Below are 26,388 nucleotides of genomic sequence, written 5' to 3'. Positions count from 1 at the left end.
AGCGATCCCGTCTTCATAAATCAAGTCACGCAGAAATCAAACATGAATGTCCAGCTTACCGACATATGTCCCTGTATTTTTGCAGATCATGTGGCCCTGATCACTGTTTGCATTATCTAGCGCCAACCCGTACCTAGAATTGGATACAAAAATAACATGCAACAAATTAGAAGAACTTAGTCTATGACTATAAATACATTGTTTAACCAACATTGTAAACAAACAACCCTTAGAAGTTTATTGTTATTCAAATTAAAAAAAGTGTATAACTATAATACACCACTTGGTGTCAAACTTGTATTGAAAATATGATAGCTAATGATACAGTGTGGAGGTAATACTGCTGTTCTTGCCTGGAGTTGATTCCTATGACTGCTATGCACTAGTCCTCCTCCGGCAACACAGCTAGCAAGTGATGAGGTATTCTCCCTACTTAAACTATCACTAGCGACCCTTGATTTAAGACCAAAACACCAACATTGCCTCCTCGACGTTTCGCCGGCATACTGGCTTTGTCAAGGGCTCAAGGCAATGTCTTACAGGACATTGCATCACACGTGACTTACAGTGTAATAGGATTATCAGAATTAGGTGTGAGTAGGTCACATGGCATTCCTCCAGCATAGGCCCTGTGAAATGAAACATAAAACTTCTTATGAAAACAACCAAAACTACATCAAGCATTTCATAAAGTTATAGATCTCGGTTTATGTAGGATTTCCTTTAGATTAGATTGAAGAGGTGCGCTGGGCACTTCCTACAGCGCACATGAGAAAGTATTCACCCCCTTTGGACTTATCTTCTTTTGTTGCGAAAATACGTCAAAGAACATTCACTGACACTCAAAATAGGTTGAATCCATTTTCTGACTGGTTTTAATAAATATTTCAGAGTTGTTTTGTCACCACCTTATCATTTATCTATGTCAGTGTTTTCCAAACAGCGTGCCTCCAGTTGTTGCAAAACAACAACTCCGATGGCTGTCCAAGCATTCTGGGAATCATAGTTTTGCACCAGCTAGAGGCACGCTGTTTGGAAAACACTGGCTTATGTATTGATGTAATGGATGTGTAGCACATTGTGGAGATATTTTTCAGTTTTTCTCTTGTGGCCATTTTTAAAAATTACAACTCCTAGCAAACCATTGGAGGTTGTCAGATAAGTTTTGCAACAGCAAGTAAGAAACTATTGCTATAGAGTAATATTCACAATAACAGGATCATACTGCAGAATAAATCTGTAATATTCTTTTTTTTCCCCTAAGAAGCACTGCTTAAATGTGTTATTAATTTTGTTAAAAATAAGAGGCCTATAGACTAGGAAGGAGATTTATCATTCTTTTCACACGTATGGCTTTTATTTGACAATTTTTTTGAACTTACATTTGCTTACGTAATCAAATAGTCACACGACCTTGATAAATAAATCACATGTAAGCAAAAACCGGGAAACCCGCTTACAAAAGCATTTTTTTTAAAGCAGAAGAGTTTTCCCTTATGTTAATAGCTGAAGTTCTTTATCTACCTTTTATCACCAGTAGTGTTGCCAGAGAGTGCATGCTCACACAGCTAAATGGCTGATGGGTTGCGGGTGTCCGTGCAGAGGGACAGACCCAGAAACCGACTTGTGTGCGGCACTTCTCCGGGATTAAACAGGCGATTTCGGCAAAGATGCTGTGTAAACTTTTTATTTCAATCTACAGTGGTGACAAGAGCAATATAAGTTACACAGGTAGAGGACAACGCGTTTCTAGAGGGGAATCCTCTCTTCGTCAGGTCCATGTATTTAGTGTAAGTTGCAAGTATTTATACAGTGTGGGGGCTTCAAACTTTTCAAATTTTGGTGGGTAGCTGAGGTCACTGGGGGCTGGATTGTGACATCAGTCCCCGTGACCTCAGTTATAAAGACTGAGGGCTTCAGCAGAGTATATCTATAATATTAGGAAATTTTCCCCATTGAAACCTATTTAGGTCTATGGCAGAGCTGGCTGGCTTTACCTTGAAGTTGAGCAGCTTGGGAGACCAGAGGAATATGGAGTGTATATTTAACTCTGAGTGATAGCAAAGGTCAATAAGTTAACTAGATAATGGTTGAGATGGAAGTAATAAATGTACTTTGTGGTTACATTAGAACATTCAGTTAATTGTGATTGGCAGATGTGGGAAGTTATTCATAGACTTGTGGTAACAGTAGATTAAAGTAATACGGGCAGGTTTAGAAGTGATGGAGTTGTAGTGATTGTATTTGACCAGTAGGGGACATTGTTGTATAAGTTAAATGGTGTGTTTGTGATGGGTATGGGAGGTGGAATGTGTATTGATGTTTTCTGTTTTTGTTCTTGGTACGGGCTATGAGACGGACCATGCCCATGATGGGAGTTATAGTCCATGAGCTTAGGTGCAGATCGCAGCAGGTCATTATCCAGAGACACGCTGCGATCTGCATTTATTAAGTTAACAAGCCAGCGGTACATGCGGCTCCACTGCGCTGCCCGCCGTCTCTGGCATACACTATCATAATTCATAATCCCCACCGCCGGGAGAGGGGAGCTCTGATTGGTGAAAAGGTTTTCACCAATCAGAGCTCCCGTGTTCCAGCTGCGGGGATTATGAATTATGACACCGTATACAGTATTCCCTGCCGGGAGCGCAGTGGAGCCCCATGTACCACCGGCTTTTACAGTTAATAAATGCTGATCGCAGCGTGTCTCTGAATAATGACCTGCTGCGATCTGCACCTAAGCTCATGGACTATAACTCCCATTATGGACAGAGTCTGTCCATGATGGGAGTAGTAGTCTTAAAACATGTGTTGGTCCACCATGTCCCTCGCTGGGCTATCTGTGAATTATACTATCAGCAGCGCATCTGCTGGCCGGGAAGCAGGTGGCATTGCGCTTTCCCCGGCCGGCAGCATGATACGATGGTGAAAGTATACTTTACAGATAGCGCTGCAAGGGACATATGTATGCACTCGCTGGGTGGGACACATATAAGCACTACTGGGGGCAATATATATAGGTAGCGTAGCGGGGAGTGTTAGTTAAAGTGGGTGTTAATTTCCTTTTCCGCGGACATATGCACTTTCTGTAAATCAGGTTGGACCTGGAATACATATGCGACTTTTAAATGGAGATGCAACTTTTTTTCTTCATAAATAGCGACTTTCGCATTTGATAAATACATGACCACCTCAAAGTACAAAAAAAAATTAATAGGTGAGCAGATTTCAGAAATGTGCGTTGGGATAAGCAAAAATCAAAAAGTCGCAGCATGTATAGGAAAGTCGCACATGCGCAAGTATGTTCGACTATTTATGCAAAAAAAATCTACTACAGAGCTTGATAAATCTCCTTCTGCTAAATCTGCTGACACTTCTGTCCATTTTAGGAAATGTCCAGAGCAGGAGAGGTTTGCTATTGGGATTTGCTCCTACATGGGACAGTTCCTAAAATGTAAAATGTTCCTAAAGTGTCAGCAGAGAGCACTGTGGTCAAACAGAAAGGAAATTCAAAAAGAAAAGAACTTTCTGTGTAGCATACAGCAGCCGATAAGTACTGGAAGGATTAATATTTTTTAATAGAAGTCATTTACAAATCTGTTAAACTTCCTGGCACCAGTTGTTTTCCAGTGGAGTACCCCTTTAAGGGACAACTGCAGCCATAACAACAGTATAGGGGACAAGTGTTTGATCGCGGGGGTCCGACCGCTGGGACCGCTGTGGATAGGGTATAAGTTGTTATGGCTGAATATTTCCTTTAACTTGCACGTCTCCTTGCACTGCTGTACTATTAGTAGCGGTTGTGCCAAGAACTGCAGAATAGTCCCATTCAAGTGAATAGGGCGACAAACACTGCATTTCCTTGCACTGCTAGACTAGGGCCTATAGACTAGATAGGCCATCAATATTAGATTGACAAGGGTATGACTCCTGTCCCATCCCCCCAATCATCTGTTTAAACGGGCTTCAAACTTAAAGGACAACTGCAGCCATAACAATGTATCCCCTATCCACAGGATGGTGGATAAGTGTTTGATTGCGGGGGTCTGTGAGAGCGGCTAATGCGTAGTGTCGACCTCACTGAGATCGACGGTATGCCCCCTCCCCAAACAGCTCTATGGGAGAGGTGGGGAGGCACGAATAACTGCCTCCCCGCCTCTCCCATAGAACTATATGGAGGAGACATGTCAGCCGCGGTGTCATGCTGCAGCCGGCACGACTCCTGCATGGGAGTGCCATGGCAGAGCCGGGGCCCCATGCAGGAGATTGCGGGGGGTCCCAGTGGTTGGACTCCCCGGGATCAGATGCTTATCCCCTATTCTGTGGATAAGGGATAAGTTGTTATGGCTGCATATCTCTTTTCACTTGCACTTGTCCATCCGCTGCTGTACTATTGTAGCCGGAACTGCAGCATGGTCCCATTCAAGTGCATAGGGCGACAAACACTTCAGTTCCTTGCACTGCTACTACAAAGAGTACAGCAATGCAAGGAAGAGCGCAGGTAAAACACTGAAGATGTTGCGACCCAAATGCCCTTCAAACAGTTGACCAGTAGGGGGTGATGTGCATCGGAATTCACTGACTGTGAGATAGATCATCAATTTTTACATTGACATTGTTTGTTTTTTAACAACATTTTTGCAAATAGAAAATGACTGACCTGAGAACTCTGACATTTTTTCCATTAGAACTTAAAGCAGTATTACTGCCGTATACATCGGTATAGATTTGGCCTGTGATTGTGATCAAAGATCCTGAAAATGGAAACCAATAACAGGTACAAATAAGATTTAAGTAATGGACATATGTCTTTTTTCGACCGTACTAACTATGTAACTATGTAACTATGGATCCTGTCAAACACAATGTTAACCTGCATGTGATGAGATTAATGTCTGATTTACAAAACCTATTTTCAAATAAAGAGTAGAATCCCCCATTCAAGAGCCTCATTCATTAGACAGTGGGGAAATGTGTAATGCTTGATTTCCCCTGTGGTGGCGCTGCAGAGAAAATAAGAAGGATGGCGCTGCAGATAGAGAGTAAATTAAATAAGATAAGTAAATTTCTGCTGCAGTTTGTCTCCGCATATTTATGAGGCTCTGGTCTCTAATTAATAAATCTGCCTGTACATCGGCTACACAAAGAAATCAATGACAAACATGAGCTGGTAGAGATTTCTGCTTTATTTATGCCATGTCTGGTGGCTCCGTGGCCACACACCCTTGACACTGTTCTCTTGGCGAGGAAGACATAAACCCACCAAAAAGTTGCAAGTTTTTTGCACAATCAAGCGTTGCACAAAATTGTTGGTAACTTTTTGTTTTATGCCAAAACATTTATGTAAATGCTTCATAAATTACACCCTCTGTGCTTGATTTCAGCTAATTTCATCCTGTGATCAGCTTATTTTTGGGGAACCCTACTAACAAAAAAAAGTGGGGGGAAACAAGGTGATCACCTTTCTTCATTTAATATGCCTGCTGCAATCCATCTAGCTTAGTGCAGATCCATGCATTTTCACCAGCGTTACATAATAACATAGTTTTAAAGGTTGAAAAAAAGACAAGAGTCCATTGAGTTCAACCTAAAACCCTACAGTGTTGATCCAGAGAAAGTCAAAAACTACCATTGATACCATTGAGGTTGATGCCAATTGCCTCAATAACAGAGGGAAAATTCCTTCCCGACCCCAATATAGCATTAGAATAAATTCCTGGATCAACGTTCTGTCCCTATAAATCTAGTATACATAACCTGTATTGATATTACTCTCGAGAAAAACATCCAGAGAGTAATAACAGAAATAGCATTAAAGGAGTAGTCCAGTGGTGAAAAACGTATCCCCTATCCTAAGGATAGGGGATAAGTTTCAGATCGCAGGGGGTCCGACCGCTGGGGCCCCGGCTCGCTGGCCAGATAGCGCATGTTGACCACCGCACGAAGCGGTGGCCAACACGCCCCCTCAATACATCGCTATGGCAAAGCTGGAGATTGCCGAAGGCAGCGCTCTGGTTCTGCCATAGAGTTGTATTGAGGGGGAGTGTCAGCCATCGCTTCGTGCAGTGGTCAACACGCCCCCTTCCTGCGGGCTGTTGGGGTCCCATACAGAGAGATCGTGGGGAGCCCCAGCGGTCGGATTCCCCGCGATCTGAAACTTATCCCCTAGCCTTAGGATAGGGGATACATTTTTCACCACTGGATATCTCCTTAAAGTGAGCTGAAGTTAAAGGAAAACTATCAGTCTGATCACCCACTCTAAACCCAAAACATTGGGTTACAGAAGTCCAGAGAGAGCTCACTTACCAAATACTGCCCACTTCTTCCAGAGATATGCGCTGCAGAAGTCCTGCTTCTCAGTTCACGGAATTGCACACAGGAGGCAGGGATGGCTGCCGGCTGGCTGCCCCTGCTTCTGTTCGTCAGCTCGTAATGCTGCCACCGCAATTTGCATATACATTTTTTGCGGCTCCACGTACTAGTTTCATGGAGTTGCCAGTTATGTGATTATGTAATGATTACGGTTACTGACAGAGTGCATGCGCTGACAGATTACATACAGCTCTCATGTCATCAGGATGTGAGAGCTGTATGTAATCTGCCCGGTTCATGTGCTCTACTGACAGAACGCAGCACTCTACTGACAAAGTGCAGCGCTCAAGTGACCAGCATTACAAGCTGACTGACGGAGTCAGGGGAGGCCAGCTGGTGGGGCCCCACCTCTTGTGTGCAATTCCCGGAATTGAGCAGTGGGACTTCGGCAGCCCATATCTCGGGAAGAAGAGGGTAGAATTTAGTAAGTGACTCCTCTGTGACTCAAGTGTTCTGGGTTTAGAGTGGGTGATTAGGCTGACATTTTTCCCTTAATTTACTTTGTAACAAGTGGAAAACCCCTTTAAGGGTGTGTTAACACGTACAGGATCTGCTGCATATTTTTGCTGCTGATTTTGTGCTACTGATTTTGCTACCCATTTAAGTTAATAGGCAGCAAAATCAGCCGTACAAAGTAAGCAGCAAAAATATGCAGCAGATGCGGTACGTGTGACGCACACTATGTCGGAATTCCCAAAGAAATGAACATCTATTAGATTTGGATTATACTGAATACGATTTAAGAAAGTTTTTTTTTCTTCAATATGACAAATAGATTGGCTATGTTGCTTGGGCACAATTGGAAACAAAATTTACCACATGTGACAAATAGTCCCGTATGTCTATTTATTGAGTAGATTCTAAAATGCAAAAACTTGAGCATAAAAAATCTGAATAATCAAATTATTATATTGCCATACATACCCGGAAGTCCAGACAATGGTGTTATACTGCTGATTGTTGGAGTGGCCCACCATACTGTCTGAAAATAGATTACATTGTGTAGAAATATAAACCAAACAAAAAAATATTTGGCATGTTTTAAATATTGCATTCAGAACACAATGATCCTACCATATGATCATGTTCATCTAACAAAAATCACTGTACGTAGTGTAATTCTCTAGTGGCAGCTAAGTACTGTCAGGATTTTCACATGCAGGATTCAGAACTCTACAGTATACACATAGGTCAAACAGCTAGAGAATACAAAACTGGTATTTCCAATGCAGTATAATTATAAATTAAATAGTATATCCCATATAAAGTCTGCTTTGTATATAGATGAATAACATTGTAAAGTATTACTGTATAGTGCAGAGTTCCATTCCCAAATTTGCTGGTTGTAAAAACAGACCCTGGACTGCAAGTAAATTAGTTCCCTTCTTCATCATTTTTAGACAGTCATTGCCAAAATAATAGTGCCAAAATTATACCTCTACACAATACCAAAATAATAAGTCATTCATTGTCCAAACAATGCTGCCTCACAGTGCCTAGATAATACTCCTATATAATACTAAAATAATCCCTCCATACAGTGCTAAATAAATAATGTCAATCTGTGTCTAAATAATACCTCCAGACACTACCAAAATAATACTGTCATACAATGCCCAGGTAATACTGTCACTCAGCATCCAAATAATACCTCTATACACTACTTAAATAATACTATCATACAATGCCCAGTAATCCTGTCACCCAGTGTCCACAAAATACCTCTATACACTAGCAAAATAATGCTGTCATAAAGTTCCCAAAGAACTTCCCAAAGTGCCCAGAATAATATCGCCATACATTACGAAAATAGTACCTTCATACAGTATCCAAATAATACTACCATAGAGTGCCCACATAATATTTGCATTATTTTTTCAGATAACACAGCTGTTTAGTGCCCCAATACATCTCTCTTACAGTGTCCAATTAATACTGCATAGGATGTCTAAATAGTGAAGGGGCTAACTGTAATACCTAGTCCTTGGGGATCCCAAAAAAAAATTCTGGCAGTTGCCCAGTTTACTAGCCTGTAAAACCATTCATGGGTCAGATAGACCCTAACAGCTTAGCTGAGCTCCCATAATTCAGTGGGAGGTTCTCCTGCATTAGACTATTAGGCATGATGTTTGGATTACACTTTCCCTAAATACATATCACTGCAAAAAGACCAGAGCAGATATTGGGGAAAGTAATATGAGGAGTTTTCCATCCAAGCAACCAACCAGGCCTTTGCTTCCATTCTCCAAAGGCTCTCCAAAACCTGAGCGCTAGAATTCAAATTACATTTTGAGCTAGCATGAAATGCTGAAAACTTTCAGTTTGCAGAATTGTGAATGCAGCTCTGGATCACGATACAGGTTGAAACTCTGCATTAGTATTCATACAATGACTGGTATACAATCAAAGGTCAATATACACTTGAAAGAAGGCAGAAAAAAACCCATCTGACAGTCCGTGAAGAATGTTATAGTTGTCTATGAAAACAATAGTTCCAGTCTTTAGTCACATGGAAGCAAGGCTAAGGGTAAGACACTTGAGAACAAGAACAGGTCGTATGGTATTAAATCCTGTACACTGAGTCAGTCTGTACGGCTACGTCTGCAAGGCTTACTGCCTCCAACACGTCTGGATCAGATAAAACATTAGCAGTATATATATAGGACATAGGTCATATAATACAATCAATATAGATCCTGACCTGGCATAGACCACAAGAGCCTTGTAACTTAAACAGTAAAATTCTGATAATGGAAAACTATCCCAACAAATTTATGGTATTTCTACCTCTTCAAGTCACAGTCTAGTATGAAAAACAAGAAAAAACAAACAAACCTGAAATCGCATATACATACCTGGAGCATACACCACCAGGCCTGGTAGTTTCCACTGCAGATGTTTTTGAGATCCACAGGAATGCCGTCAACACTCACTCTCACCATGTAATAACCAGCTGGCATCGGTCTGCAACACAAAATTTGTTTTGTCTCATAGGAAGCTCCCTAGTATAAATAAAAGGACCCCAGCAGGCCTTTTCACCCGCTAGCACCTGGCACCTCGTTTTGGTCTCACTTGACTATCCCCGCATGAGCGTGACCACAGGACCAAGAACATCCAGACCTCACCCTTGACCCTCCACTCTAATGTCAACATGGCAGCCTAGACTTAGCACATAACCCAATGATATGGCCGATTTCAATCAGTTGTTTGGAAGTAAATTAGATTGTGTTGGCATGGACATTGGCAGGCTGGGAAGGAAAGTTTGTCATAACATCTTAGAGTCACAGACAACCCCTTCAACCCCCTTGCCATGGATTGACATCAGACACAATATATACACATATACCCATACCAACCAGTGATCCAGCATGCCCCAACTGATCATGGTCCCCAACACTGTCCTGCCCACCCATAGCTTCAAAGATTAACAAAACCACCTCTTATTGCCATCTAACTTGGTGGGCTTCATAGCAATGGAACAAAAGTCACACCGTTACATTTTTTATTTAGGAAACAAGGGATTTCCTACACTTTACAGCCCCCAAAACTTCTGGATTTGTATAAGGTTGCTAATTTCCCTATGCCTTGCCCCAAACTATACACCTACAATTATATTTTACAGAACTTCACCTACATTTTTGGAGAAATTTGCACAACAGGATGTCTCTTTTAAGGGACACTCCACACAAAAGGTTTATTGAATTGTAGAACAGGGTCCATGTCTCTAATAGGGATGAGGTCATATTTCATAATGTAATAAATTCAGGACTAGTTCAGGGTTGGTGGAGGCCCATGGGGAAATATTATGTGGTTGTCCGTCTCTAGTAGTAGTGTTACACTAAATGTGTAACAACAGGACAAAGTAAACCCTGGGTATTGGGGCTGGCTAAAAGCTAAGTACCTGGTATAGCAGGTGATCTGTGTGGCGTGACTGGCATCTTTCTCCACATCACAAGGGAATGAAAGGGTCGATGAAACAAGCTGGACGCTGTTCCCCAGGTTTGTGTTTCCATCTCCATAGTTGAACTGATTGGCTTCTGCAAAACCTAAAAAAAAGTGCAGAAAAGAATACAAATATTCTGTGCAAAATACTGGGGCCAATTCACTGTCAAAGGCGCCAATATTTTGGGTAATTTTATGGCAACAAAAAAAAAATCCATGCATTTATGCATTAAACAAGCTTTATGTGTTTTAGACGAGGGGTATGGCTTAGCAATAAAGGAGGCGTGGCTCGGTAGAAATGGGGCCTGTTCTGAGTGCAATATTGTATGACAAAATTGGGGCACAATATAGTGCCATATTAGCTAACCAACAGGTGGTGTAAAGTGGAACATTCTCATACTGTCTAGTCTATGTTTACACTGTCTTAGAACGCTGTAAAGATATATTATAAAACTAGAACAGATATTTGAGACAAGGTGTTGAAGGGTGGACATTCACATTCAGGATTATGTCATTCCCTCTCGCTGAGCCATAGCTGCATATAGTGACATGTAAACAAGATAAATTATTCCATGGAAAGCTGTGTCTCTGCTTCATGTGATCATGGAAAACATTAGTTCTTATCATCAGAAAGCCTTCCTTAAAGGGCTGCAATGGGAGGGCTCCGCATGCTTACACACGTTCTCTGTGCTTTAACTATCTGCCAGCTAAGGCTTATCTCTGCTTCCATATTGAGCCTGGAGAGAATTGATACGTATGGAGAAAGTGATACATACTGTATATGCATATTTTCCCATGAACCAAACAGTACATCTTGTCCTATGTGTACTAGGTTTATAAATAACTATATTGGGGTGATGAGTAGACAAGACCCTGCAAAGTAAAGATGCCTCCACCTTTCAATAACCTAGATTAGATTAACTATCATAACTAAATTTTTCATTCGCCTTATCAATACACTCAGTCTGTAGGCTCAGCTTGGGGGTGCCCTTGGACCTCCCCCAACCATGAGAGGGCATGGGCAGATAACAATCAAACCTTGACCTGAAAGCCAGTATTTTTATGCACATGGTAGGGTGTGGTCTGTATGGATTTTTACATTGGAAAATTCCAAGTCATACCATGCATAAAGGCCTACGATGCTCTTAAACTATGATGATGGTGCTACAGACAGCAACCTTGATTGATAGATCTCCATCCATACCTAAACCGACAGTGGGGGCCACAATTAAAGCCAGTGTGGCGAGGAGTAGCTGGGGACCGCCATTATGATTTCCATGCTGCCCAAACCAGGAATCATAACAGATTCCCTTTATACATCCACACCCAAATGTAAAGAATGCCTAATTCCTTCTTTCCATACTCAAACTGGAAATACAATTAAGAATTGGTTGAACACTCAATTCACATGTAATGGCTTCCTTTCCCTAAGACTGAATACATATATAGACATCATGGACATCATGAAATCGTGAATTGCTGGAACTTGTCCATGTGTGTGCTAAGATTTACTTTTCACAAAGACAAAAGCAGGAACTTTTGAAAGGGCATACCTTTAGAAAGAGCACCCTACTAAACTCCAGGTGCCCATCTCTACCATCCTCCCATGTAAGCTATGCCTTAGCCAATCACCAAACATTAAAGGGAAACTATGACATCAGGTAAAAAAAAAATAGAAATGATGCAGAAGCATATACTGTAGCATTGCTAACCTGTCTACCTCACTGTTAAACCCACCAAATATTGGTTTGTCTATGGGTCTTTTTCTAGGTCAGATAATCCCTGTGCTTCCTGGTAGAATAGTTGCTCAGCACTACAATACCCACAATGCATTGGTTTCCATAGACTCTATATTAGAGCCCTCCCACCCAGCTTTCTCCCATCCCACAGCACTCCTACCAGTTCCCCGCCCAGAGCTGCTGCATAACATTGCAGCACACTATACCACAATCAGTGAGTCTGCAGCACCTGCTGTATTCCTTCCCTGTCTGCTCCTTAGTCTGTGCCATTGTTCAGCACAAGGCAACATGCTATAAGTGCACTTAATTTTTGCCTAAATGTCTAAAGAAAGATATATATGTAAACAGTATATGGCAGAGAGATGGTGATGTAGCTACAGGGGCACGTCAGAGGTGATGACATCCTTTAAAGGGTGGGGTTAGAGATAAGAGACAAGATCCAGCCAGCCTCCTGAGACAGAAGATGATGATGTGTCACCTCTGGAGAGAGGCAGGAATTGGGGAGCTGATAAGAAAACATAACACTCACAAATAGAGGACTACATAACTTTCTGTCAGGGGTGAATCACTCAAAAACATGTCGATGCCAATACGTGATAACATTATATAAGTTAAATATATAACATTATATAAGTAAACATATGATAGTTGTATATAAATACAATTTTCTAATACTGAAATACCCCTATAACACCACAATGTTAGATCACCAGCATTATACGGCCATGCAGATTATAGGAAAGAGGCCTAAGGGTACGTTCACACGGGCGGATTTTTTTTCCGGGTTTTCTACTGCATATTTGAAAGTGGGCGGGCTCTCCTCGGCTGTCTACAGCAGATTTTCCATGGTGGAATTTACGCTGCGAAAAATCCGCCGCAAGCCCCATTGAAGTCAGTAGGGACTGCGGCGGATTTTCTGCAGTGTAAATTCCACCAGAAAACCTGCAAAAAAATCTGCTCTTGTGAACGTACCCTAATGGTAAAGTTCTTCTCAACCAAGCAATTGTGGAAAAGGTAACTCAAATTTGACCTCTTTTCCTCTCCTGAAGCCAATAGCAGAGCTCTTTACTACTACTCCATTAGCAGAGGTTTGGTCTTTTCTGTCCATTAACAGTATATGGGTATAGTATGTGGGTAGAATCATAATAATAACATGGAATGAGGGACAAGATTATTTTGTGGGTATTACTAATATTGGTTTTTTAGTGTCTACTTAAAGGAAATCTGTCATCAGAATCACCCGCACTAAACATGTTACACAGGCTTGTATTGCGGGTGATCCTGATTAAAACGCTTCTTACCTGGTTAAAAATGGTTCAGCGGTTCTTCAGATATCTATATCTTTACTTTTCTGTTATTCCCTGGCTTGGGACTCAGTGGGAGGTGTTATCATCTGGGACTCGGCCACACGTCATTCTAGCTGGGCGGAGCAGCCACACGGCTCATGAATATTCATGAACTTATCCTCATAGTCTAACTCCTTTTTCTAGGTCTGGTGGGGAGGGCCGTGAGGATAAGTTCATGAATATTCATGAGCCGGGCGGCAGCTCCGCCCAGCTAGAATGACGTGTGGCCGAGTCCCAGATGATAACACCTCCCACTGAGTCCCAAGCCAGGGAATAACAGAAAACTAAAAATAAAGATATCTGAAGAAGCGCTGAACCATTTTTAACCAGGTAAGAAGTGTGTAACAGGTTTAGTGCAGGTGATTCTGATGACAGATTTCCTTTAAGACTTCATGTCTTTTATTGTGAATGTAATTTCCCAAGCTTGTTTTTTTGTGGGGTTTGTAGCAGATGAGTGGCCTAGAAATGTGCTTTGGGTCCTGATGTAGAAGAGACAGTCCATTATCACAGAGGAATTAGGAATTCCACTTACTTTGTGGCCCTTGGTTATAGGGTCACTTTATTTAGATGTGTAAAACTTTAAGAAAAGACAAGATTACATAAAACACTAGTCAATAGAGTCAAACAACAATCCAGAGAATGGGTCCATGGAGAACAAGTCAGGGAAGGGGTGGGGCGTTGGCGAGCTCTCAGTTTCCAGACCACCATTTTATTAACAGGTCATAAAACTCATAAAACACTGTGATGAAAAAACCCTTAAAAAACGTCCATTGTGGTTAATATGGTTGTATAGTGGACCCACCTTGTCCTTTGATTGTAAGTCTTGTTGCTCCGTTGATGCTGCCATAATATGGCATAATCTGGGAGACTATGGTTTGTCCATCTGTAAAGAAAGTCAATGATACAGAAACTGGTTGAGTGAGTAAAAAATAGGCTTAACTTGTTTTCAATGTTTTCTTTCTACCTGACCTGGAGAAAATTTCATTTTATTTTTAACTTTTTTCTGTAATTGATCTGCCACTTAAAGGGATACTCTGGTGGAAAATATTTTTTTTTAAATCAACTGGTGCCAGAAAGTTAAACAGATTTGTAAATTACTTCTATTAAAAACTCTTTATCCTTCCAGTACTATTTAGCAGCTGTATGCTACAGAGGAAATTCTTTTCTTTTTGGATTTCTCTTCTGTCATGACCACAGTGCTCTCTGCTGACCTCTGCTGTCCATTTTAAGAACTGTCCAAAGCAGAATATGTTTGCTATGGGGATTTTCTCCTGCTCTGGACGGTTCCTAAAATGGAGGTCAGCAGAGGTCAGCAGAGGTCAGCAGAGAGCCCTGTGGTCATGACAGAAGAGAAATCCAGTTGATTTAAAAAAAAAGTTTTCCATGGGAGTACCCCTTTTTGTCTTGTCCATAGTGCTCTCTGCTGACACCTGATGCCCATATCAGGAACTGTCCAGAGCAGGAGAAAATCCTAATAGCAAACCTATGCTACTCTGGACAGTTCCTGACACGGACAGAGGTGTCAGCAGAGAGCACTGTGGACAAGACAAAAAATGAATTCAAAAAGGCAAATAATTTCCTCTATAGCATACAGCTACTAATAAGTGCTTGAAGGATAAATATTTTTTTTTAATAGAAGTAATTTACAAATCAGTTTAACTTTCTGGCACCAGTTCATTTAAAGAAAAAAGTTTTCCACCGGCGTACCCCTTTAAATCTGTCTGTGGTGAAATCTGAAATCTAAAATGTTATAACAAAGAACAGTAGATTTCTATGAAATCCTAAGGCATACGGTGCTTTAACAGGGCAAATGCATTTGACATCAATATTCAGAGAGGATATTGCAAGATTAAAACATTGGTTATAGATACCTGATTGGTGGGGACCCCGACTGATCACGAGAACTGAGGTCCTATCTCCAGTGTGGAGCAGTGGTTGAGCACACGTGCTGTCTCTACTGACGGAGATAGCTGAGAACAGTGCTCTGCTATCATTGACAGTGAATGCTCAACTGCGGAAGCAGTCACATGACGGACTAGGGACCCTCATTCTTTTAGTCAACAGGGGGCCCAGTGGTTGGACCCCCAGCAGTAAGACACTTTTCACCTATCCTGTGGATAGGTGATAAGTTTTAATCTTGGAATATCTCCTTTACATTACCAGTCATCTGAATGTGCTGACCTATGTAAGGGCAATAGTAACACACATACAGGTGGAAATTAAATTTGTAAGGAGGATAGGTGCTGCGCTGTGGGAGGGGCATGAAGACTGTATTAAAAGAAGGAGGTAACAGGAAGGGAAGTTACTTGTACATGTTTTTTTTCAATAGAGACAAGTGATAAGTGGCTGCCAGGCACATCCAATACTGCTTATCTAATGAACGAAGGTTTAAATCCAATCTGATCAATCCTTCTTCGATTGTGGTTTTCAAACATGTGAATTTCATTGCACCCTATTGAGCCTGTTAAAGGAGTACTCCGGCACGCACTTTTTTCCTTTTATCCCGTCCGGGCTGCAAAATAAAAGAAAACACACTTTCTCTTACCTGCCAACGAGCCCCCGGAGCTCCGGTACACTCCGGTACAGGTGTTCGGTCCCCGGGCTATATTCTTCTTACTTCCTGTTAGCCCGTCACGTCACACGGAGCTTCAGCCTATCATCGGCCACAGCGATGTCCCGCCTCGGCCGGTGATAGGCTGAAGCTCGGTGTGACGTGCCGTGCTAACAGGAAGTAAGAAGAATAAAGCCCGGGGACCAAACACCTGTACTGGAGCTTCGGGGGCTCATTGGCAGGTAAGAGAAAGTGTGTTTTCTTTTATTTTGCAGCTCGGACGGGATAAAAGGAAAAAAGTGCGCGCCGGAGTACTCTTTTAAAGGTGTTATACACCATAAGGTGATTTTAGTACGTACCTGCCAGAACTAGGCATTTCCTGTTGCATTTTGTTCTCTAAACTACACATCCCACAGGTCACTTTGCTTCCTCCCACACATGAGCCACCGCACCCATTGAAACATAGTGTTTTCTAAACCAGGGGTCCAAACCATTGAGCTTACAGCTGTTGCAAAGTTGAAGCAGACAGGCTCCCTATGATCACCTGACTAGTGATGTCAGGTCTCGACACACTGCAACCTGGGAAATCCCGAGACATGAGTAATTTTGTATGCTGTTAAAAATAAATATTGGGGCGATAATCACAGAAGAATTGTGAGAAAACCATCACACACAGGTACAGACACTATATTATGAACTACACTAACTTTACAGCCCCTGTAGCATAGTCAAATAAAAAAATTCCCGGAATACCCCTTTAAGCAGGAGCAGCTTTGCACAATGGAGTTATCTATTAAAAACAGTGTCTAAAATCCTATTAATATTTTTATTATAATATGTGAGAAGCAGGAAGGTATTGTGAGGTAACTATAATTACTTACCTGTGGTAGGAACAGAGGCACAGAGAAGAATTACCACCAGAAACATGACGCAAGAGCTAGTGCCCGCCACCAGCCGCGGCTGCAGGAAAAGAAAAGGGAAACATAGCTCCATTAGTACATTATTCATAGCTATATGGATATATAGATATATTTATATATAAATCCAGTAGTAACTTCAATACACTGCATTTTATTACTTAAAAAATTAATATAAAACATTGATATATGTAGGCAGCAAATGTCTAAGAATATGTTCACACTATGGAATCTCCGCCTGATTCTGTCTGCAGTGAGCGCTGCCGGGTGAAACGGGGGTTCAAAGTTTGTATGAAATAACCCCTTGCCGCAGAACGCCAGGTATACCCGGCACTTCGGCACGGGAGGGTTATGAAGCGAGCTCAGGAGCTGAGCGCGCATCATACCCACACGATCCCGGCTGCTATCAGCGTCCAGGACCCATGGCTAATGCCGGACATCGCCGTTCCAGCAGATGTCCGGCATTAACTCTTTAGATGCGGCAATCAAAGTTGAAAGAATTCGGGTTGTTTGGATGCCCGTAGACTTTACCCAGAGCGGCCTCATTACTATAGGATCGTAAAAAGTAGATCTATGTTACCCCAAATTTAACGCGAGGGAAGCCACGGGCAAAAGCTAGTGCACCATATTTTTTTAGGTCAAAAGAGTATCGGTTCTCCATGAGGAGAGCTCCTTATGTACTGTATATGTACACTGTGTACACTGGCACCCAGGGAATGTGACATAAAAATTAGCTGCTTTATATATTAGATTAATTTAGTCATGTTACTATTATAGCACCAACATAACCCGCAGAGCTGTACAAAGATTATTATAACTCACATCATTCTCTGTCCTCTAAATTCTCAAAATCTGAAATCTCAAACACATACAAGCTAAGGCCAGTTTACTTATCAATATACATTAGGAGGCACATAAACACAGGGAGAACATACAAACTCCATGCAGGGGGATTCAAACCCAGGACCCCAGCACTACAAGGTGATAATGCTAAATACTGAGCTAGCATGCTGCCATCACATGACAATTCTTGATATTATATTGAGTAGATATTTGGAATATTTGTATTTAGAATATGTACAATAAAAAAAAAATTTACTGATTTTCAAAATTACTTAGATTTCTGTTTTGGGTAAATTCACACATGGCAGACGTGTTGCTGTAATTTCATGGCTGGCCCTTTCTTTTGAATGGGGCACACATAGGTTGATATACACCCGAGTTCCCCAACCATGGTTCCTCCAGCTGTCGCAAAACTAAATCTCCCAGCATGCTTGGACAGCCAGATCTCCTAGCATGCCCAGACAGCCAGATCTCCTAGCATGCCCGGACAGCCAGATCTCCTAGCATGCCCGGACAGCCAGATCTCCTAGCATGCCCAGACAGCCAGATCTCCTAGCATGCCCAGACAGCCAGATCTCCTAGCATGCCCAGACAGCCTTCGGCTGTCCGCGCATGCTCGGAGATTCGGTTATCCGGGCATGCTGGGAGATGTAGTTTTGCCGTGCGGTTTAATTAATGATATATTTTTTATAATTCGGACATTACCGCACGCGCCAATACCACATAACAATTCAAAAGTCCAAAATAGTGTATTTTTTGTAACTTTTTATATCATGAAAAAATGAATCAGTCCGATCAATACAAAAATGGTACCACTAAAAACTTCAGATCACGGCACAAAAAATAAGCCCCATACCGCCCCATATGCGGAAAAATAAAAAAGTTATAGGGGTCAGAAGATGACAATTTTAAACGTATACATTTTCGTGCATGTAGTTATGATTTTTTTCAGAAGTACGACAAAATCAAACCTATATAAGTAGGGTATAGGGTAGGCATTTTAATAGTATGGAACTACAGAATAAAGCAAATGTGTCATTTTTACCGAAAAATGTACGGCGTAGAAAGCCAAAATGGCGTTTTTTTTTTTTTTTCAATTTTGTCTCACAATGATTTTTTTTTCCATTTTTCTGTAGATTTCTGGGTAAAATGACTGATATCATTACAAAGTAGAATTGGTGGCGCAAAAAATAAGCCATCATATGAATTTTTAGGTGCAAAATTGAAAGAGTTATGATTTTTTAAAGGTAAGGAGGAAAAAATGAAAATGCAAAAACGGAAAAACCCCGGGTCCTTAAGGGGTTAAAAAGAAGTCATTTAAAAATCTGTTTAACTTTCTGGTACTAGTTGATTTAAAAAAATATATAGTTTTCCAGTGGACTGGATACAAATGTAACAAACTCTCAGTTGTGAGAAGTTTTAGGTCTGTATAGGTTTGGAGCCTGTAGATATAAACAACATTTACTGACAGCAAGCAGAGATCTTAAAAGCATTACTGTCATTTAAAAAAACATTTGCCCTGTGACCCGGACATGAGACCCCGACCAATTAAAACTTTGGACATGTCTATGTAACAGGGCAAAAAATTTTTTTATAGATAAAGTGACAGTAACGCTTTAATATTTCCACCTCACATATATTACTGCTATGATTTACACATACAGTGATCCCTCAACCTACAATGGCCTCAAGATACAATAGTTTCAACATACAATGGTCTTTTCTGGACCATTGTAAGTTGAAACCAGACTCAACATACAATACTACGGACAGTCCAGATCTGTGAAACGTGTCAATGGCCGGAAGAAATGACCAATCAGAATGGGCATTTTACTGGTATAACCCCTGTATTACTGAAGCGTATGCACTGACTCATGTCTAGTAGCGCCCCCTACAGTACAGGAAGGTATTACATGTTCGGTACACTTTACCTGTACCAGGGTTAGCTTCTCCTCTGGACACTAGGTAAGGGCGACTCCATGTTACTTTTTTTAGGACACTGCGTGTACTGTATAGGACCCTGAAGAAGCTCCTGTCCTCTACATAGACCAATGTTTCCCAAGCAGGGTGCCCCCAGCTGTTGCAAAACTACAACTCCCAGCATGCCCGGACAGCCGAAGGCTGTCCGGGCATGCTGGGAGTTGTAGTTTTGCAACAGCTGGAGGCTCCATGCTTGGGAAACACTGACACAGACAGTGACTACAGCCCCCAGCAGATCTTTCTTACTTTTATATGTAAGGATTTTCTTTATCTATATTAGTTATCTACTTATTTTTCTTTAATTCTCACTTTTTCCTATTTTTTTGGGATGACATTTTGGTGCCCTTAGAACTAATTACCAGTTAGAGATGAGCGAACTTACAGTAAGTTCGATTTGTCACGAACTTCTCAGCTCGGCAGTTGATGACTTTTCCTGCATAAATTAGTTCAGCTTTCAGGTGCTCCGGTGGGCTGGAAAAGGTGGATACAGTCTTAGGAGACTCTTTCCTAGGACTGTATCCATCTTTTCCAGCCCACCGGAGCACCGGAAAGCTGAACTAATCTATGCAGGAAAAGTCATCAACTGCCGAGCCGAGAAGTTTGTGACGAATCGAAGTTACTGTAAGTTCGCTCATCTCTATTACCAGGTTTCCATAGAGTTCTGGTCTCAACATACAAAGGTTTCAACATACAATGGTCTCAACATACAATGGTCATCCTGGAACCAATTAATATTGTAACTTGAGGGACCGCTGTATAACAAATGACATACGATGAATATTCTTCTATTACAGATGCTCTTCCTCTAGGTGATTTTATTCCTCCTCCTGGTTATGCACGCTCCGCAATAAATAATTCCCATAATCCTTTTACTGTACAATAATGTAAGTTCATTGTTCCTTGATATTCCCAATTCCAGGATTTCAGTTCATTCCTAAGATAACGTTGAGACCAGAAAGCGCTCACTGCGTCAAATAAGGAAAAATGTCCTGCCTGGAATCCAGGGAATATTACATTTTTTCTATATGATCCGTGTCAAGCAAAAAATCCATTTAGATAATCCAGAAGTCTTGCAGAAGAAAGGTTCTTATCCTAATGACGGATACAAAGCTGAAACTGCTGCTTTTATGTAACTCTGTAAGGTTTATCAGTATATTCCCAGAATAGGTGGAACATCTCTCAGTACATTTGCCTTGATGTCGTCTTTAGATTTTCTGAGCACGTCTGCCTCTAGTGGTGGAAAATAAAAACTACAGATTTAAAAAGGATCCCCTGATTATCGTCTATATATATATATATGCAGCTGTTATGTGGTCTCTGTATGTTAGTAATATGTAGATACTGAATAGTGATGTTATTAGATAACTATGTATATATGGAGCTGTTATGTGGTCTCTATATATTAGTATTATAAATAGAGATGAGCGAACTTACAGTAAATTCGATTTGTCCCGAACTTCTCGGCTCGGCAGTTGCTGACTTATCCTGCATAGATTAGTTTGGCTTTCAGGTGCTCTGGAAAAGGTGGATACAGTCCTAGGAGAGAGTCTCCAGCCCACCGGAGCATCTGAAAGCTGAACTTATTTATGCAGACTAAAGTCATCAACTGCCGAGCCGAGAAGTTCGCGACGAATCAAATTTACTGTAAGTTCGCTCATCTCTAATTATAAATGTACATATCGCATAGCACTGTGATTAGATAACTATGTGTGTACCGTATATACTCGAGTATAAGCCGAGTTTTTCAGCACGATTTTTCGTGCTGAAAACACCCCCCTCGGCTTATACTCGAGTGAACTCCCCCACCCGCAGTGGTCTTCAACCTGCGGACTTCCAGAAGTTTCAAAACTACATCTCCCAGCAAGCCCGGGCAGCCATCGGCTGTCCGGGCTTGCTGGGAGTTGTAGTTTTGAAACCTCCGGAGGTCCGCAGGTTGAAGACCACTGCGGCCTTCAACATCATCCAGCCCCCTCTCCCCCCCTTTAGTTCTGAATACTCACCTCCGCTCGGCGCTGGTCCGGTCCTGCAGGACTGTCCGGAGAAGAGGTGGTCCGGAGAGGAGGTGGTCCGGAGAGGAGGTGGTCCGGAGAGGAGGTGGTCCGGTGAGGAGGTGGTCCGGGCTGCTATCTTCACCGGGGAGGCCTCTTCTAAGCGCTTCGGGCCCGGCCTCAGAATAGTCACGTTGCCGTGACAACGACGCAGAGGTGCGTTCATTGCCAACGTACTTCTGCGTCATTGTCAAGGCAACGCCTCTATTCCGGGCCGGAAGCGCAGAGAAGAGGCGCCCCCGGTGAAGATAGCAGCCCGGACCACCTCCTCACCGGACCACCTCCTCACCGGACAGCCCTGCAGGACCGGACCAGCGCCGAGTGGAGGTGAGTACTGTACAGAACTAAAGGGGGGCGAGAGGGGGCTGGATGATGTTGAAGGCCGCAGTGGTCTTCAACCTGCGGACCTCCGGAGGTTTCAAAACTACAACTCCCAGCAAGCCCGGACAGCCGATGGCTGCCCGGGCTTGCTGGGAGTTGTAGTTTTGAAACCTCTGGAGGTCCGCAGGTTGAAGACCACTGAGGGCGAATGATGAGAAGAGGATGATGAAGGGGGGGGTGTGGGGATGATGAAGGGGGGTGGGGATGATGAAGGGGGGATGTGGGATGATTACAAGGGGATGATGAAGGGGGGATGTGTGGGATGATAAGGGGATGATGAAGGGGGGATGTGTGGGATGATGACAAGGGGATGATGAAGGGGGGGATGTGTGGGATGATAAGGGGATGATGAAGGGGGGATGTGTGGGATGATGACAGGCGGGGATGATGATGAGGATGTTAATGACGGGTCTGGATGATGACAGGGGGGGATGAGGTATTTCCCAACCTAGGCTTATACTCGAGTCAATAACTTTTCCTGGGATTTTGGGTTGAAATTAGGGGTCTCGGCTTATACTCGGGTCGGCTTATACTCGAGTATATACGGTATATATATATATATATATATATATATATATATATATATATATATATATATATATATATATATATATATATATATATATATATATGTTTAGAGCTAGTGTCATCTTGATCTCTGATGCCTTAAGATATTTTACTCTCCTGAAGTTGAGATAAATTATCCTAACACATTGCAAAAGCCTAATTGTAACATTACTGCTCAATTACTGGTACCAAGGGCACCACAAAAATTACTATTATTATTATTACTTATTATAATAATAATAATCCATGGGAATAGGTTTTCTATATTTTAGAATCCATACTAATTTCAGTTGTGCAGAATTATTTTTATTTTTTATTAAATGGACTGTTAAAAAAAATTACAATTATATATATATATATATTTCAAAATAGTTTGGACCAAATGGAATTTTCAAAGAAACTAACAGGTCACATTTATTAGATTGGAAAGGTCATGTAATTCCTTTCATCCTTGGTAACCAAACAGACATTGCTATAAACAAAGCACATTCTCCATCCCACCTACAGAGCTGCAGGCAAACAACAGACTTTACTTTCTAATGAGCAAGAAAAGCAACAAGTAGCAGATTCCCTGAAAGTCCCTTATTCCAGCATTTGATGAACTGGAAATGATACGCTGTATCATTAAACACTATAACTGAAAGAGTAGTAGATGCTCAGAACAAACTTCCAGCAGGTGTGGTTGGTAAATCCACAGTAAGTGAATGTAAACCTGCCTTACATATCTATCCTAAGCTAAAGATAAAGGAAATAATATGAGGGAAGACTAGATGGACCCCTTATTTTTTTCCATCTTTCAATAAAAAAAAAAAAAAAATATATATATATATATATATATATATATATATATATATATTTTTTTTTTTTTCTTTTTACAGGAAGCAATAGGAAGCTTGTCCGTTCCTTGACAAATATGTTTGAATAAATTTTTTACCATTTTTTTCTCCTTTTGCCTTTTAAAAGATGTTAAAGGGGGGATCCAGGAATAGAAAAACAGAGCTAATTTATTTCAAAAATGGCTCCCCATCTGTCCTCAGGTTTGGTGTGGTTCTGCAGCTCAATTCGATTGAAGTGAATAGAGACAAGACATAATATCATACACAACCTGGGGACAGATGTGGAGCTGTTTTTCTATTACTGCACAACCACTTTAAAGTCAATTGCAGGTTGTTTAAAGAAAAAAACAGATACCAAATAGTATAATAGTATAATACCAACAGGATGCCCATCCTACAGCATCCTGTTACCATTGACTTGAATTGTACAAAAAAAACCTTATCTGCTAGGATCCTGACAGATCAAAAAAATAACACAGTCTCCATTTGTCTGTACTGACAAAAAATAGTTCAGGACAGAAGCTTCTAACCCCAGAGAGCTTCCTTTACTTTTCCCATTCCTTTTGAATACACTCCTGGCTTCAGCTCAAGAACTGCAGCGGCAGATATAAAAAAAACACCAAATAAAAACAAAAAAAACGGTGCGGAAACCTAGCCTAAATGTGTGAACTGATATTGACACATATGCAGGTAGCAGGGATTTAGCAGAATCACTCAAGAATGGAGATGTAACAGTGGTGCCTTAAAGTGTACCCGTCAGATCCAACAAAAAAACATATTTTTTAATATATCACTCAGTACCTAATCCTGATCTGTAATTTTTATGTGTCTAGCACCTTTATTTATTTTTTTATTACACTTTTAATTTAGCTCACTAGTCTGAATTCCTCTCAAAGGGAGGGGGCGTGGCCTCACTGTGCATGTCTCCGCCCCCTCCCCCAGTATGCTGTCTGCTCACATCTCCCCTAGCATTAGCAAAACTACAACTCCCAGCTTGTCCTCACTGACAGTAGCGGGACACAAGCTGACAGCGGGAGGATTGTTCCTCCAGCTATGAGCCCTGTGCTCACAGCTGTCAATCAAGGAAGTGTGTCCATGACATAGGTGATGATGCATGGACACAGCAGGACTAGTATGTGTCAAAGCAGGCAGGGGGGCAGTTGACTGGCTTGTTCAGTATGAAATACAGAAAATTTTCTAATGAAAGCAATTGCAAAACCTATTGGTTATACATGCTTTACAACATATCAAAAGTTTTTGTATCTGACAGTGCCCATTTAAGCATGAAGAAGTGATCGCAGAACAAATTCCAGATATGCATAAATGAAATCAGTTTTTCTTTCACATGACAACACATTTCGTGAGGGGTTCCTGGCTCCATCAGGTGGTTACACGGTGATGTATACAGGGGGATATATACCCCCACACACAGAATTACATGATATTGAACAATTCTATCTACAGTAATTTCCTACCACTAATGTAGCACAAATCTGTTCCGCAGCATTGTACACAGATTGTCATCACTTAGGAAACGCTTAATAGAAAATCAATCAATGTATCGGCCTTATCAGTTTGTTTTTAGGGAATGAATGGAGAATAAGATAAAGGGAAGCAAACCTGCATGACTACAGCACAGCCCAAAGCAGCAATAACACTAGTAAAGTCATGAGAAATTCCAAACAGATTAAAAACAAAATATTTATAATAATATGAACACATTTTATATGGAATTTGAGCAATTTAATTCTAGAAAAATTCTAAGATTTTAGTAATTACAAACTCTAATTATATTCATGTTATACTGACTGGTTATTACATTTATCATTATCTATCTATCTCATATATATCTATTTATCTATCTTATATCTATCTATCTATTTCATATCTATTTATTTATCTATTTCATATCTATCTATGTCATGTCTATTTATCTATCTCATATCTATCTATCTATTTCATATCTATTTATTTATCTATTTCATATCTATTTATCTATTTCATATCTATTTATCTATTTCATATCTATCTATTTATCTATTTCATATCTATCTATCTCATATCTATCTACCTCATATCTAGCTATCTATCTATCTATCTCATATCTATCTATCCATCTATCTCATATCCATTTATCTATCTCATATCTATCTATGTCTCTATCTATCTGACTGAAAAAAACAGAAAAAGTAGACACCTTAAAAAAGGTGCACAAAAAGTGTTTTTAGTGTGTCTACTTTCTCTAGTTTTATCAGTCTGGTGGTAGACGATTCAAATGATCACAGCTGATATCTATCTTCCTATCCATCAATGTTTCTCTATGTCTTTCTATCATATTTAATTATATTTTTATTTCCAATTATTATTATGTTATTGTGCCCTAAATCCGATTTATTTTCTATGTAACGAGCTGTTTTTATTTTTTCACGACTTACCTGGTTGGGAACCAGAGTTATAGGTTTTTGGAGATGTCAGGTGTGTGTCTTGCTCTGCTGGCAGACGGCTTTACCTTACCACCTTCCTGCCTGTATTTATATAGCATCTCCCCACGGCAACTGGCTGAGACAATGACCGCATCACATCACTTTAGGAATTTGTCATTGTCATAGTGCAACTGACGTCTACTGCTGATAAGCAAGGCACAAAGTTACAATTAACTTCTATTAACTTCTATGTAACAGGTTTTCTCAGAAGATAATGGACACTTAAGGCACAAAATGAGTCCAACAGAAGTGTATGATTTCCCAATAATGCCATTGATATTAGTATGCAACATGATGCGATTATCTATTTCTTATATTTGAGTCTATCAGGCTGTCCAGGGGTATAATAACTAAACTGGACCTGGAAACCTGAGGTGGCTCAG

General features: G+C 41.0%; 1 protein-coding gene across 4 annotated transcripts in view; it reads right to left on the bottom strand.

Annotated features, from left to right (window-relative positions):
* Window positions 1-25,993, bottom strand: part of LOC130274353 (fibrocystin-L-like) — a 191,926-nt gene extending 165,933 nt beyond the window's left edge. The window contains exons 1-9 of one of the 4 annotated variants that reach the window (XM_056522599.1): window positions 25,958-25,993; window positions 16,832-16,910; window positions 14,202-14,282; window positions 10,274-10,418; window positions 9,228-9,336; window positions 7,297-7,354; window positions 4,661-4,754; window positions 567-629; window positions 60-133 (exon numbers count right to left, since the gene is read on the bottom strand). In XM_056522599.1, the coding sequence (XP_056378574.1) occupies window positions 60-133; window positions 567-629; window positions 4,661-4,754; window positions 7,297-7,354; window positions 9,228-9,336; window positions 10,274-10,418; window positions 14,202-14,282; window positions 16,832-16,877 (670 nt within the window). In that variant the 5' untranslated portion in view covers window positions 16,878-16,910; window positions 25,958-25,993. Of the gene's footprint in view, window positions 1-59; window positions 134-566; window positions 630-4,660; window positions 4,755-7,296; window positions 7,355-9,227; window positions 9,337-10,273; window positions 10,419-14,201; window positions 14,283-15,270; window positions 15,384-16,831; window positions 16,911-20,398; window positions 20,407-20,462; window positions 20,768-25,957 lie in introns of those variants that run through there. The other 3 variants (XM_056522598.1, XM_056522600.1, XM_056522601.1) reach the window with 3 other exon arrangements.
* Window positions 25,994-26,388: the final 395 nt, after the last annotated feature.

This window comes from Hyla sarda, chromosome 5 (assembly GCF_029499605.1).
Source record: "Hyla sarda isolate aHylSar1 chromosome 5, aHylSar1.hap1, whole genome shotgun sequence".
NCBI lineage: Eukaryota > Metazoa > Chordata > Amphibia > Anura > Hylidae > Hyla > Hyla sarda.
This window is presented reverse-complemented; position numbering and strand designations above follow the sequence as displayed.